Consider the following 13671-nt stretch of genomic DNA (forward strand, 5'->3'; position numbering starts at 1 on the left):
AGCTCAGTGCACTGGGGCTCCCACTCTAATCGTGGAAGCACAGGGAGGAGCAGAGGGTGCAGGTGCCCCAAGTGCTGCCCTTGGTGTTAAGCCTTCCTTGATAAGGAAACCCTAAAATACCATGTTTAATGGAAACCCTCCCTGAAGAAAGCTGGCCGGGTGAGGGCAGGGTCTCAGGTTTGAGGCTGCTTCCTCTCTTCTTCCCTAGAGAGGTGACTGCAGTCTCTGGGCTCAGAGCCCTTTCCTCGCTCCCCTTGGCTCCGCCACTTGTCCAGAATGCACACCCTCCCTAAGAGGCACCTCTAGCACTTGCCTGGGTCCCTGTGGGAGGACAGGCCTCTGGCCCTGTAGCCGCCAGCGTTCATTCCCAGGTCCCTGGTGCGCCCTCCCTGCCACGCCCACGGTGCAAACTCCTCGTGACTCCGGGAGGAAGGTGGTCTGCCCTCCTCAGTGTCACCTCGGATTTTGTTTCTTTAATTCTTTGACTAATTTTGATTTACCATTATTTGATTTAAAAATCAGCCCTTTCTGTTTATTTATTCCTCAGCCTTATTTTCTTTCAGGTCTTGCCCCTCTCCACCTTCTCCTGCTGTGTCGCTGTGTGACGTTACTCGCCCTTCCTCCGCTGCTTCGCTCCCATCTCAGCTCCGTCTCCAGCCAGAGATGGCCTGATGATGCCGCCGGCCCTTTCACATGAAATCAACTTGCTTTGTTTTGTTTTAATTTGTTTTTTGATTCTTTTTACTGTTGGCAGAACAATGTTAATTCATGGGCCTTTTTCTTGCTCAATTTTGGACCTTTGGGGTGGGGGCTGCATTATGATATGCTAGGCACTCAGTGAGGATGGGCGTCCGTCCCCTCCACGTGGTGACTGCCTTCTGATCATGTCTGCTCAGGAGAGGACGCTGCTGACGGGCTGTGTGGTTGCCGAGTGTGTCATCACAACAGATCATTAGGGACCTCCAGTGTTGGCGGTGTGGGGGTGGGGGAAGCGAGCTGCTGCCGGACCCAGCACAGCTCCACTCTTTGCAGGGGGGAGGGGGAGCTCAGGGAGGGGTGTCAGAGCCAGGTGTACTGTGCACAGCCTACACCTTGCAGAAGGGGAGGCCCAGGGAAGGCTGGGGTGGGCCAGTGTGAGGGGTGCATGAAGGAGCCTCTCTGCAACTTGAAAACAAGCCCACCTTGGTCTGGGGTGACCCTGTCTCCCCCCAGCAGCCTCCTGTCCTCTCTTGCAGGAGGTCTCAGGTCATCGAGAAATTTGAAGCCTTGGACATTGAGAAGGCAGAGCACATGGAGACCAACTTGCCAGCGGGGCACTCGCCATCAAGTGACACGCGCCAGGGCCGCAGTGAGAAGAGGGCGTTCCCTAGGAAGCGGGTAAGCTCTGGGTGGGACACAGGCCCACCCTCTCTGAGCCCCACACACACCCTGACACGCTTCTGCTGGGCTCCCCATTCTCCGTTCACAGTCGTTTGCTTAGGTCTCTCGTCGTCTCCAATTAGTGACCTTCTTAAAGAAGAGCCTGCCTTTCTGCTCTTCCTATCAGAACTTGTCCGTCTCTGCTGGAGGCCGCTCTACGGCCATGAGGTCCCTGGTGGGACCAAGAGCCTCTCTTCCTCTCTGCGGCAGCCCGGCCACAAGGCCAGGCACCTCTTGTCTCTCTTTCAAGTGGCAGCCACAGCCCTCCTTTCTCCATTCCACAGTGTGGACTGCTCCCAGTCCTCCTGAGCTGCCCACCCCCTTGTGGCCTTGCCGTGTCTGATCTTCATCTTCCTCCTCAGATTTTCTCTGGGCCCCTGAGGTGACCTGCTGCTCTGCTGGCAGCCATGTAACTCGGGGCTCTTCCTTCTGTGACCCCAAGAAGCAGGGGTGGGCGGGACCAGGACTGATGGTGACTGGTGTCTGGAAGACAAGGCTGCTCCACCAGCCTGGGCATCGCCGATCCCACTGCCGGAAGCAAAGCAGAAGGCGCTGGACGGAAGTCTGCACGCAGGCTCCTGTCCTCTGTCCGCAAAAGCCGCCTCACTTGGGAACAAGGTCCCTACAGTCCTGACCCTTCCACAGCTCTGGCTGCCGGACTCCCTGCTTCCTGCCCGAGTTGACAGTACTGACTGGCGGCTACTCTCTGCCACAGGACCTCCCCAGTGAAGCCCCCACAGCTCCTCTCCCGGACGCCTCAGCCTCCCCCCTGTCTCCACACCGAAGAGCCAAGTCACTGGACAGGAGGTCCATGGAGTCCTCACTGACGGTGAGCCCAGGCGCCCAAACACCATGGCCTGGAGGTGCTGCTCCTGCTGCTTCTGTCACTTGAGGTCACTGTCTGCTGCTGTCCGTGCATCTGTGCTGGAGCTCCCCTCTGCACGGCCCTCATGTCTGACGGGATCAGCTGCTCTGTTTCTTTCCCTTTCCTGGGCTTTGTGGACACCCTGAGCTCTGAGGTCTCGTGGAGGTGGCCACCTGGCCAGGGCAGTAGAATCTTGATTGCAAGGGATCAGAGCCAAAGCCAAAAACCCCTGTTCTTCTTATTTGGGGTGTTTGTTTCTGTGACATTTTGGAGACAGGAGCCCCTCTGGTTGGGGTTTCCCCACAGAGGGAGAATAGGCCCTTGCTCAGGTCGGTTGAGCTGAGCAGTGGGGGTGCAGGTGGGGAGTGATCAGAGGGAGTCCAGGTGGCACCATCACTCCCACCAGCAGTGACAGGTCTGAAGCCTTGGGGGTGACCTGGGGCTCCTCTCGGTCTTTGTCCTTTGCCCCCTGAGGAGCCCAGGGCTGGTGTCTCCATTTTCCCACCGGGGTGTCGAGCCACCAGCCCAATTGACAGGAAACATGCAAGGACAGGAGGTTTACCTGAGGAAGTTCTATTTTTTCTTGAGGTCTGAGTTTTGCTCCAGGGTTTGGAGCAGAGACTCCCGGGACAGGTGTTGTTGGTCACTGTCCTGCCCTGCACATCTGTTCTGACTCCTCCCAGGCCCTGGAACACAGGAGACACCACAGCCTGTTTCTGCTCAAGATGGTGGTAGAAAGGCAGAGAGCAGGTGGGGTGAAAGGAGGGCTGATCTGTGTCCCTCTGAGGTACCAGCTGTAAGGGGTACTAGGCATAACACACAGGCAGGGGCCAGGTAGGCTGCAGGGGATCCCAGCGGGAGTGTGGACAGCGCAGGGCAGGAGGGACCAGCAGGGATAGCTCTTCGTTCCAGCCCCACTGGTGGTCCTGCACCCCCTGCTTCATTGTCTGTTGCCCTAGTTTTGCTCCTTGTAGGGAAATGGAGACTGAACTTCATCCTGGTACAGATAAGTGGCCTGAGGGTCTTGGCACGGTAGCTGCTGCGTCTAGCTGAAAACCAGACGTGGCCTCTGCTCAGTGGTCTCTCTCTCTCTCTCTCTCTCTCTCTCTCTCTCTCTCTCTCTCTCTCTCTCTCCCTCTCTCCCTCTCTCCCTCTCTCCCTCTCTCCCTCTCTCCCTCTCTCCCTCTCTCCCTCTCTCCCTCTCTCTCTCTCCTGTGGCTTCGGCAGAACTTATGAATTCTCCTAGCTGCCACTGCAGACCTTCCCTTCACATAATACTCTCAGTGACTCTCCGTCTGGGCCAGTCTTCTGTGCCTCCCAGGAAGACAGAGCAAGGGCCTGTCTCAGAGCACCAGGCAGCCCTGCTGTCGGCACAGGAGGCGGGCTCTCCTTCACAGTAGCCTGCCCATCCTGCCATCTCGCTCCTCACAGCTGTGCGTGCCTGTGGGGCAGCCGGCAGCACCCACCGGGGCCAGGGGGGCATGCAGGCTTATCTGGTAGGCGAAGAAACCCCTTTTCCTGGTATCCGTTAGATCTGGACAGAAACGTGTGCTGTCAGTCACCCTTTGTCCATGAGTGAGATGCCACAGGGTTTCCTCTGAATTGTTCTTTTTTCTTTTCTCAGCCTGACCTGCTGAATTTCAAGAAAGGCTGGCTGACCAAGCAGTACGAGGATGGCCAGGTTTGTATGCAGAACTTCTGTGGTTTCTGAGAGGCTGGGAGCAGCTACAGGGCCGAGCTGGCCTTATCCCTGGCTGGTCTGTGAGCACTGGCTCCGCCTCCACCTCTGGCAGACCCCCATCTCCTCCGAAAAGTGGAGGATCACAGCCCCATTGCTGCAGTGGACTGGGCTTCTGGAGAGGGGCCAGCAGGCCTGCCTGCTGCCAGGGTGTGGATTGCTCTCCTGTGCCCAGCAGTGATCTTGGCCTTGGGCTGTGGGGACATCCATCCTCCAACACTAGCTCCCCACTTGCTATTCTTCCCTAAAAGTTCCCTGGGAGACCAGGCTCCCCAGGAACAGGGAAAACCTCTGGTTGTAGGGTTGGCTTGTGTTTGCATACAAGGCAGCCAAGGAGACAGCGGCTGAAGGCAGCAAGGCTGTCAGAGATACCAGCTCAGCTGCAGTCCTGGGAGAGCCACTGTAGTACATTCTTCCCATCAGACTCAGGCCAGAAGAGCCATTTACCACTGGACCTGCCAGCCCTACCTTGATCCTGGTTGGGGCTAGAAGGCCAGACTCCAAGAAGGCTTGAGGAGTAGCCTACTAGGTCACACCAGGAAGCCTCGGAACCTTGCCCGCCCACATTCTCCCCCTGCTTCCTGCGTGGCTGTGCCAAACGTCCTCTCTGTCAGTCCTCGCGTCCTTGCCCGAGACTCATCTCCCTCTCTGCTCCCCACAGTGACGGCAGGGGAATCTGGCTGATTGGTTTGCACAGCTGGCTGCAATGGGCGCACCCTCTGGGTAACCAGCCAGTGGCTATGGCTCCCAGGTGCCTCCTTAGAAGGAAGATGCTGATTTCACAGCCACCTTTCAGCTCTTTGGGCCCAACCCCCTGACTGCAGCCTCTGGAGTTGAGATTGAGGACTGTGAAGCGCTGTTCACCAGCCACACCTCTGGGTTATGAAGAGCCCATAGCCTATGGCCCACCCCAGCTCCCCCTCCTACCCTATCATTGGGGAGTCAGGGCTTCGCAAGTGCCCGGGAATCCTGTGTGCATGGCTGCTGGGCCTTGTGGATTCTCTGTGTGTATGTCTGCTGCTTGTGGCAGGGCCGCCCGCCCTCTGCTTTACATGTGCGGAGGGAGGTGCTCTGGGACTTGGCACAGACCCCTTGGAGCAGGAGGTGCTGCATAGGAGTTGAGTCTATCTTTTCCCTCCTATTTTAGTGGAAGAAACACTGGTTTGTCCTTGCTGATCAAAGCCTGAGATACTACAGGGATTCGGTGGCTGAGGAGGTGAGTGTCTCGGCTTTGCTCCCATTGGGAAGACAGCGGAAGGGGTTCAGGTGGCATCTGGGAGCCCGAGGCTGCTGGGCTGAAACCCCCTCTGACTGTGGACGGGTGTCTGCATTGCCGTCTTGGCCTCCCCAGTCCAGACCTGGGGGGAAGTCTGAGTGCAGTGCAGCCAATTTGGGATGTGCTCACCACGGGCTCCTGCCTGGCCAGGGGGTCTCCTGAGGCACTGCTTCAGGCACCTGGGCATAGTGGGGTTGAGCAACTTCTTTGAAAAACAAAGATGTCTTATTTTAAAACTCAGGATGAGCAGTTTTGTTTTTTTCTACAAAGAGAGTTTGTGGTAAAGTGAGTCTTTTAAAGACTGAACTAAAACATCTTGTCCTTTCTTCTCTGGATGAGCATAGAGCATGGCAGGTGGACGTGGTTGGCTCAGTCGACAGTCTTGATTCCAGTCAAAGCACCACCAGAGGAGCTCTTTCCTCACCTAGGAAAACCCTTTATTTATTTAATTTTTTAGCAGTTTAGCAAATGTGTTTCTAACCTTCCCTTGTAGTTCGACTCCAGGAATCCTTCAGATATATTCCCACATGTAGTAAAAGATCTGTGTCCAAGGCGAGTCATTCAGTACTATTCTAATAGCAGGAAACTGAAAAGAACCTCAATGTCTATCATTAGGGGCTGGTATTTACATGCCCTGAACCTAAAAACCTAAGTTTTTAACGGAGTGCAGTGGAAAGATATTGGTGATACAGGGTAGGTGTAGACTAGGGTGGGGGTTGGCCCCTGGTGTGCCTAATATTAGGGGTTCCAGAAGCACATGAGGTGCCTAACCACACACTGTGTGTCTGCCACTTGGATAAACCAGCAGTTCTCAGAGTGTGGGCCCTGGAGACACTTTCAGGGGCTGGGGTACTCAAAACTGTTGTTATAAAACTAAGATGTTGTTTGCTTTTTTCATTGTATTCACATTTACACTGGTGGCCAAAGCAGTGGCAGGTGGAACTGTTGGTGTCTCAGCCCAATCGCAGGCTGCAGCCGCGGATGGCCAGCGGCCATGCATTCTTCACTGCCATACAGTTAGAGACAGTTAGAGCCCTGGCCAGTGTGCTCACTGGTTAGTGCGCTGGCCCTCACACCAAAGGGTCACGGGTTTGATTCCTAGTCAAGAGAATGTGCCTGGGTTGCAGGGATCCCTGGCCCTGGTCAGGGCTCATGCGATGTTTCTCTCTCTCTCTCTCTCTCTCTCTCTCTCTCTCTCTCTCTCTCTCTCTCTCCCTCTCTCCCTCCCTCTCTCTCCCTCTCCCTCTCTCTCCCTCTCTCTCCCTCTCTCTCCCTCTCTCTCCCTCTCTCTCCCTCTCTCTCCCTCTCTCCCACTTCCCACCTCCTCCTCCCTTCCACTCTCTAAAAATCAATGGAAAAAATATCCTCAGGTGAGGATTAACAAAAGAAAAAGAAAGTTACTAATTTTATTAAGTCTTAATCATTGAAGAGCCATCTTTTTAATATTCTGATATTCAAAATGGGAAGTAAGCATAAGTCTCTTCTGCTGCCACCCAAAGTATGGCGGCTGTGCCTGGGCACGTGCCTGCCTGCTCGCCTGCTGAGCGTCTCTCCCCCTGGAGAAAGGATAACTAACAGACAAGCTGCTCCTTTACTTTGGGTGTTAGCAGACATTTTTCAAAATGAACCAAGTGAGCCTATTCCTTTTAGGAAAGCAACTGACAGGAGTGATTGCCAGCGCTGCGACATAAGCTTTCAAGCAGAAACGGGAACTTTGGGAAACGTATTCATCAAGAATTTGACAGCTCTCCTTTTCTTACAGACTCTCCTGACCAAATGGGTAGTGTTACTAACAAATGCAGTGTTTGATCTTAGAAATGAGATGTGTCAACACTAGGAGTGTGTGTAACTCACCCTCTTCCAAAGGACCAATATATAATGCTGCACAGTTGTGCATGGGTGAAAGATCCATGCCACGGGCAGGGAAAACTGGCTGTATGTAACCAAGTACAGAAAGTTCCTTGATATGATTTCAGATTCCACTTCATAGTTAACCTTTAAGAAACTACCACTTATCAAAAAGGAACCACATTATCTGAGGATTTAAAATATGTCTTCCCCTTTCAACTCTGTTTTTGTGTAGGTCAGACTTCATGAAATATGTACTTCAGCCAAAACAATGCAGCCATCAGACTGAATGCAGAAACAGATGTGAAAAGCCAGATATTAAAGAGATTTGTAAAAATTCAGTACCACTCCTATCACTGCTTTTTTAAGTAATATTTTTATTTAAAAATGAAATGGGCTTATTTGTATTCTTACATGAGTAGATATGTTTAAATTTTTTTCAGTTTAATTTCTAATATAGTAAATTTCAATAGGTAAAGCTCACATAACTCTTTGATGAAGCTAACCTCCATTTCTAAGAGCATGAAGACGACTGGCAGCACATGTGAGAACCATCAACATAGGGTGTCTTTGGCAGGGAACACGTGGGAAGTGGTGGAGTGTCGGCCTGGTTTTATCCCCACAGGCAAGGTCTGTGCTCCCTAAGAGAAAGGCAGCACACAGTCCCTGTGAAAACTTGTCTAGTTTGACTTTTATTTCTAAACCTCCTAATGTTCTTCCCATTTCTCTCTGCAGGCGGCTGACTTGGATGGGGAAATTGACTTGTCTACATGTTATGATGTCACGGAGTATCCAGTGCAGAGAAATTATGGCTTTCAGATACATGTGAGCCCAGGGATGGAGTTTGGAGACAGGCTTGACTGGCTGGGACGTTTCTTCAGAACCTGACCCTAGTCCTGGGCACTTGTGGGCGGGCCTGACACACATGCCTGGCCAGCAGGCGTTCTTCCCGTCAGTGTTGGCGCCTTGCCCTGCTCTTCCTCAATCCTGTGGCACCTGACCCCTCCCCCAGTTGGTGATCTCAGCAAACAATTAGGCATTAGCTTCTTTCCAGAGTGTTGAGAAGCTTTGTTACTGAAGTTTTGGGTTTTTTTATCCTGGAGCTTGGGACATTGGGTGGATATGTAAGGAATAAGAATGAAAGTGTTAACTATTTAAATCTCAGAATACTAGGCTTCAGTTCACTTGTTCTTTCTTATTCTTCTAGTCATCAGTCATAAATTTGAAAATTCATGAGGTCGTCGCCCCCCCCCCCCACCCCACCCCCACCCCATAACCTTGTAAGGGACTCGGACGAGCAAGTCATTGCCCTTGACCTCAAAAATAACCTGGTTAGATGACTAAGACAGTGCTCATTGTCCATTCCATGAAAGTCGGTGGCTCAGGGCTACCTGGAGTTAGCCGGGCTCAAGTTAGGACGCATCCCCGGCCTACCACATTGCCCTCTAATGCCAGCTGCAGGGCGAGGGCGCCTCAGTCATCCTCAGGGTCAGGAATTAGCCAGAGCGCAGGAAAGCACTGGACCGAGGCTGTGGTTTCGCTTTGGGAGAAGGTACCATTAGAGCCACAAAGGAAGCGAGACCTGAGCATCGCCATCCACTGCAAGGCTCTCAACATAAGCATCCATGTCCTCGGGAACACACCCCTCCTGGTGTGGCTGTGACACCCAGTGCCTCCTTCCCAGGAAGCCTGAATTTTTACTGAGGCTTCATAACTGTCACGATGGATGGAGTCACATCCATGTAGTTGAGCACAGCCTCCAGGCCTCCCCTCAGAGGTCAGCTGGTTTCACGTGGCCCCTAGCCCAGCCTCACTGATGGCTGGTCTTTATAGCGTAGCCTGCTCCGCCCTGAATTACAGGCTCCCAGGTTGCTTCCCAGGAGCCAGGGCCACTTGGTGCCAGAGCCTATGACCGACCGGACAGCCCAACAGCTGCACCGCCAGGCTGGCCCCGGCTCTGCCTCACAGGACCTGGAACTTTTACAGGGTCTTACCTTCAGGTGGTTGGGTATAAACACTCGGTTGTACCATTGGACTCAGAGTGGATCAAGCACGTTGAGACTGAGTCATATTAACCAAACTTAAAAGAGACGGGTCAGGACCCAAAGGCCACTGTGTGCATTATAAGGAGAAGTACAGCCCACTGGGCCGCTGGTCATGGCATTTCTCCCCTGTGAGTGCCACGGCATAGCTGGGAGTTGCACAGGGGCCTGGCATGAGGGCCAGGACATGAGGTTGTGGATTTCAGGATCTTAGCCACCCCACTCTGATGCCCTTCTGCCCCTGTCCCTGCAGGAGGAGCAGACATGCTCTGAGCTTCTTGTCTTCAGGCGGTATTGGTGGCAGTGGTGACTTCTGGCTTACTAGGCGCCATGCTGGGCCCCCCCTAACCCATCCCTCCCCATCTTAAAGAGCAGGTTTCTCAGGGCAGGGCGTCCTAAGGTGAGAGGTGGCTTGCCACTAAAGTCAGCTCCCCTCACTGAGCAAGTTACAACTTCATCATCGAGGGCCCAAGCCACGCGGTTTGCTCTCCCCGTCAGCCTGGCGCCTTTCCCTTCCCCTGGATGGGAGCTTATCCAGGCTCTGATGCCTTTCCTTGGGCCTGTGGCTGAGGGTCTGGGTCACGAGAGGTCACTTTCAGCATGGAGGGCAGGTCCTGGAGGCTCTCCGCTCGGGCCACTGGGGAGTTTCAGGATCTTGAGAGTCAAGGATGAGGAATGAGTGTGCAGGGCCCCTGGCGCAGCCACCAGAACTAGTGGCACCTACAAGGGAGCTAAGTGCAGAAGTTGGGCAGGGGGTACCGTGGGAGCCCCAGTGCCGGAACAGAAATCAGCCTTGTCCTGCTGTTGTGGAATGTACTGGAACCATTACCTCGTGTAGGAAGACACAGCCAGCAGGACATGCGAGTGGTTAAAGGAGGAGAAGGTAGAGGCAGGAGACCAAGCAGGCACAGTGGTGGGCAGAAAAGAGAGAAGTGGTTGAGAGGTACTGGAGGAGGTACCCATGGGCTGTGGTTGTGGGCAGGTGAGGAAGGAGGCAGGTGTGAGGTCGGGTGCCCAGAGCATGGCAAGCCTTGTGCAGAAGTTGGGCAGCAGAGGTGACTTCACAAAAGGAGTAGAGCCTCTGGAATTCTGGCTGTGATGGGCTAGTCTCTAAGGACATTAGACAGGCAGCCAGGTGTGGGCCCACAGTTGGGAAAGAGCCTCCCGGGGGTGGGAGATGAGGTCCTGGGGCAGAATGTGGAGATGGCCGAGACCAGCCTGCAGAGACACCAGACCTAGGAGCGGGAGGCGGCAGAGGACCCCAGGACAAGTGTGAGCCGACCCCCGGGACACGCAGGGCCAGGGCCTAGGGAGGCAGCACTCAGATTGCGTGAAGGCCATGGCCCCACCTTCAGAGCACAGCAAGGGAAACCAAAGGAACAAGGGGTTGTGGGTTGTCTCTGACTGGGGGCCGAGCTGGAGGCTGAGGTCAAGTCCAAGCTGCACTTTGCAGCTCTCCAGCCTGGCACGTGGTCTTGAGCTTTGGTCATGGCCACGCCAGTACCAACCCACACCATCTTGGTGGTTTCATCTTCCCATCAGCTGAATTGCTGACCTCTCGTGGGTTTGTTTCCGAGTAGCCTGTGCAGCTTAAAGAACAGGACCGCACCCCCTCCTGTGAGACAGGAGCCTGTGGCTGCAGGAGCAGGGCAGTGGGCTCCATGTGGCCACCACCTGGGTTCCCATCGTGCCTTCTCTGGAGGGACCTGCCCCAGAGGCACTCCCCCCTCGCTGGCGTGCTGCTTCTCTGCTCCTCCATCTAGCTTCCTTCCCCTGCGGCCTGCACAGCTCCCCACTACAGGAGGGCTCCCTATCTTGACTGATGACCCATCCGCTCATCCAGGTCGGGGGCCGAGGGGTTGTCCCAGAAGTGCTCCCTGCCCTCTTCTCTGTCACCTCTGTCACCACCTGAATTCTAATTCCCTGGACACCTGCCCTAACCGCCCAGCAGGCTTCCCTGCCTCTTCTCAGTCCGAGACACACAGCTCCATCATGACCATGCCTCCTGCCCGGCCTCACGCCTGCTGTCCCTGCCTGCCTGCCTGTGCCTGAGGAGCCTGGCTGCAGGGCACCAGGCCTGGGCTCTTACTGTGGCCCCTGCCTGGGATGTGCACCTCTTCCCCATCCGCTTGCCACCCTCCTCACCCTCATGGTCCAACTCAGCCCCTGTGCTGTGGGCTTCTCCCACTGCTCCCCACGTGCTCACACTCTCCCTGCAGCCTGTGAGTTTCTTGAAGAGCAGGGGAGTCCCCCCAGTGCCAGACATGCCCGTTGAGTCCCACAGAGGGAGGTCCCGGTGATAGCCATTCCCAGGAAAGCACGGTGCTGTTTCCTCTGCTCTCAGGTCTCATTTCTCCCAGTGGCTGTGCATGGCGCTCCTAAGATGGCCGCCTGGCCACATCCTCCCTGCAGGACTGACCTCTGAGGGCGGGTGGGTGGACCATGGTCACTGATACTGCCTTGTCCTTTGTGTAGACGAAGGAGGGCGAGTTCACCCTCTCAGCTATGACGTCGGGAATCCGGCGGAACTGGATCCAGACCATCATGAAGCACGTCCATCCGACCTCAGCCCCAGATGTGACAAGGTAAAGTCGGAGGGAGCCACCTTCCCTAGGGGTTGGCGCTTCCCGGGACCTGAGCTGGAGACCAGTGCGGCCTTCTTCCTTGCCGCCTCTGCCCCGCGCTGGCTGGCCCTGCTCTCCTCTTTCTGGCTCCTGGTTTTTCTGTGTGGGATTACCTTTTCCTCCTGTATTTCTTGCACTAGAGCCACTTAAGTATCATTTGTGCCACTGTCAGAGCTGAGCTTGGTGGACTAAGCTCCCTCTGGTGTGGGCCTGGAACTGGCGCTATGCTCCATTGGGTGAGGGCAGCCCTGGAGGCTGCATTCATAAGACACCACAGCATTTACACACTCTCTCTCTCTCTCTCTCTCACACACACACACACACACACACACACACACGTGCACACATTGTGGGGGGGTGGGAGGGGGAGAGGCCTGCAACCAGGAAAAATTCTCTGAAATTCTCAGTGCTGGAGCCTAAGTTGGAAACTGTTCATCCCCATAATACTCTTTGGTTCATGTATCTCCTGATTCACTTTGTGCCTTCCTCCTCCAACCCTGAAGGTTAGAAACTTGCTGGTTTTCATTTTAAAAGAAAGAGGACATGGTTCCAGTGTGTGGAGCTGGCCCTGTGATGCCCCACACTTTGCTGCTCTCGCCTCATGCTTCAGAGCCTACGCCTGTCTGAGAACCTGTCACTGACACTTTTCAGACAGTTTGAATGACTCCTCAAGTATATTTCTTGCATCGGAGGTAACATTCTGTGACCCTGGTGCCTGCAGTGTGCCCTCTGGTGGCTGGGGCAGCTATGGCCATGCCAATTTTTTTTTTTTTTTTAAGCAAAGTCTTTTTATATATATATATATATTTTATTGATTTTTTACAGAGAGGAAGGGAGGATAGAGAGTTAGAAACATCGATCAGCTGCCTTCTGCACACTCCCTACTGGGGATGTGCCCGCAACCAAGGTACATGCCCTTGACTGGAATCGAACCTGGGACCTTTCAGTCCGCAGGCCAACTCTCTATTCAATGAGCCAAACCAATTAGGGCCCAAATCTTTTTTTTAAAGACACTGTACCTCTTTGAACCAGAAGAAAGGAAAGGAACCCAAAGTAACTTTTTTCTTTAGTTCTTTCCCATATTTGTTGGCATTGTTTGTTCACTTATTTATTAAACAACAGGATAGTCCGTTGTTCCTGAGTTGGTAAGGCCAGGAGATGGTGAGTGAGACAGGCTGTCGGTGTCCTGTGCGCGAGCACATCCTGTGTGCAGACCTGCAGGAGGCTTCCGCCCTTGTGGCTGCGCCCATGGCAGCTCTGCAGCTGCCCCAGCTCTCTCCCGCTGAGGAGCAGAGGCCAACACTGACCCCTCGAGGATGCCCAGAGCAAAGCAAGAGAGGCACCTGGCTTCATCTAGCTCCCTCCCCTTGGAGGGAGCTGCGTGGCCTCCAAGGGCCGGTGGCCTCAGGTCAGGGCCTCTCACAGCCACAGGCACTCACCTGTTCACCCTGTCCCAGCCAGCCCTGGTGCTCACCTGGGGCCTGCCCCTGTGCCTTAGACTGAAGATCTGGCTGGGATGTCAGCTTTGGGATCTCAGGCAGGGCCGGGTGGCTCAGTTGGTTGGAGCGTTGTCCTATGCACCAAAAGGGTGCAGGTTTGGTTCCCGGTCAGGGCACATGCCTAGGTTGCTGTTCAATCCCCCATCAGGGCGTGTATGGAGGCAACAGATGGACATTTCTCTCTCATATCAATGTCCCTCCTCCCTCCTCTCTCTCTAAAATATCAGCAAAGACATATCCTCGGGTGAGGATTGAAAAAGAGTGTATCTCCTAGGCTGGCACTGAGAACCTGTCATTGCACGTTTCTCCCCCAAACCGGCTCAGCGTCCTGCGGGGCCGGGTGCCCAGGGACCAGGCGTT

At 54.5% G+C, this 13671-nt stretch overlaps 1 protein-coding gene across 16 annotated transcripts in view; it reads left to right on the forward strand.

The window, feature by feature from the left end:
• LOC118649339 (myosin phosphatase Rho interacting protein) overlaps positions 1 to 13671 on the forward strand; it is a 240912-nt gene that overhangs the window by 123085 nt on the left and 104156 nt on the right. For 14 of the 16 annotated variants that reach the window (XR_004965605.1, XR_004965606.1, XR_004965608.1 and 11 more), the window contains 6 exons: positions 1236 to 1377; positions 2135 to 2248; positions 3909 to 3965; positions 5170 to 5238; positions 7882 to 7971; positions 11664 to 11773. Coding sequence is in view for 12 of the 16 variants with exons in the window: in XM_036296234.1 (XP_036152127.1) it covers positions 1236 to 1377; positions 2135 to 2248; positions 3909 to 3965; positions 5170 to 5238; positions 7882 to 7971; positions 11664 to 11773 (582 nt within the window). In the remaining 4 variants the exon portion in view is untranslated. Of the gene's footprint in view, positions 1 to 563; positions 932 to 1235; positions 1378 to 2134; positions 2249 to 3908; positions 3966 to 5169; positions 5239 to 7881; positions 7972 to 11663; positions 11774 to 13671 lie in introns of all 16 variants that reach the window. The other 2 variants (XM_036296243.1, XM_036296238.1) reach the window with 2 other exon arrangements.

The sequence above is a fragment of the Myotis myotis genome, unplaced genomic scaffold (assembly GCF_014108235.1).
Source record: "Myotis myotis isolate mMyoMyo1 unplaced genomic scaffold, mMyoMyo1.p scaffold_m19_p_29, whole genome shotgun sequence".
NCBI classification, from domain to species: domain Eukaryota; kingdom Metazoa; phylum Chordata; class Mammalia; order Chiroptera; family Vespertilionidae; genus Myotis; species Myotis myotis.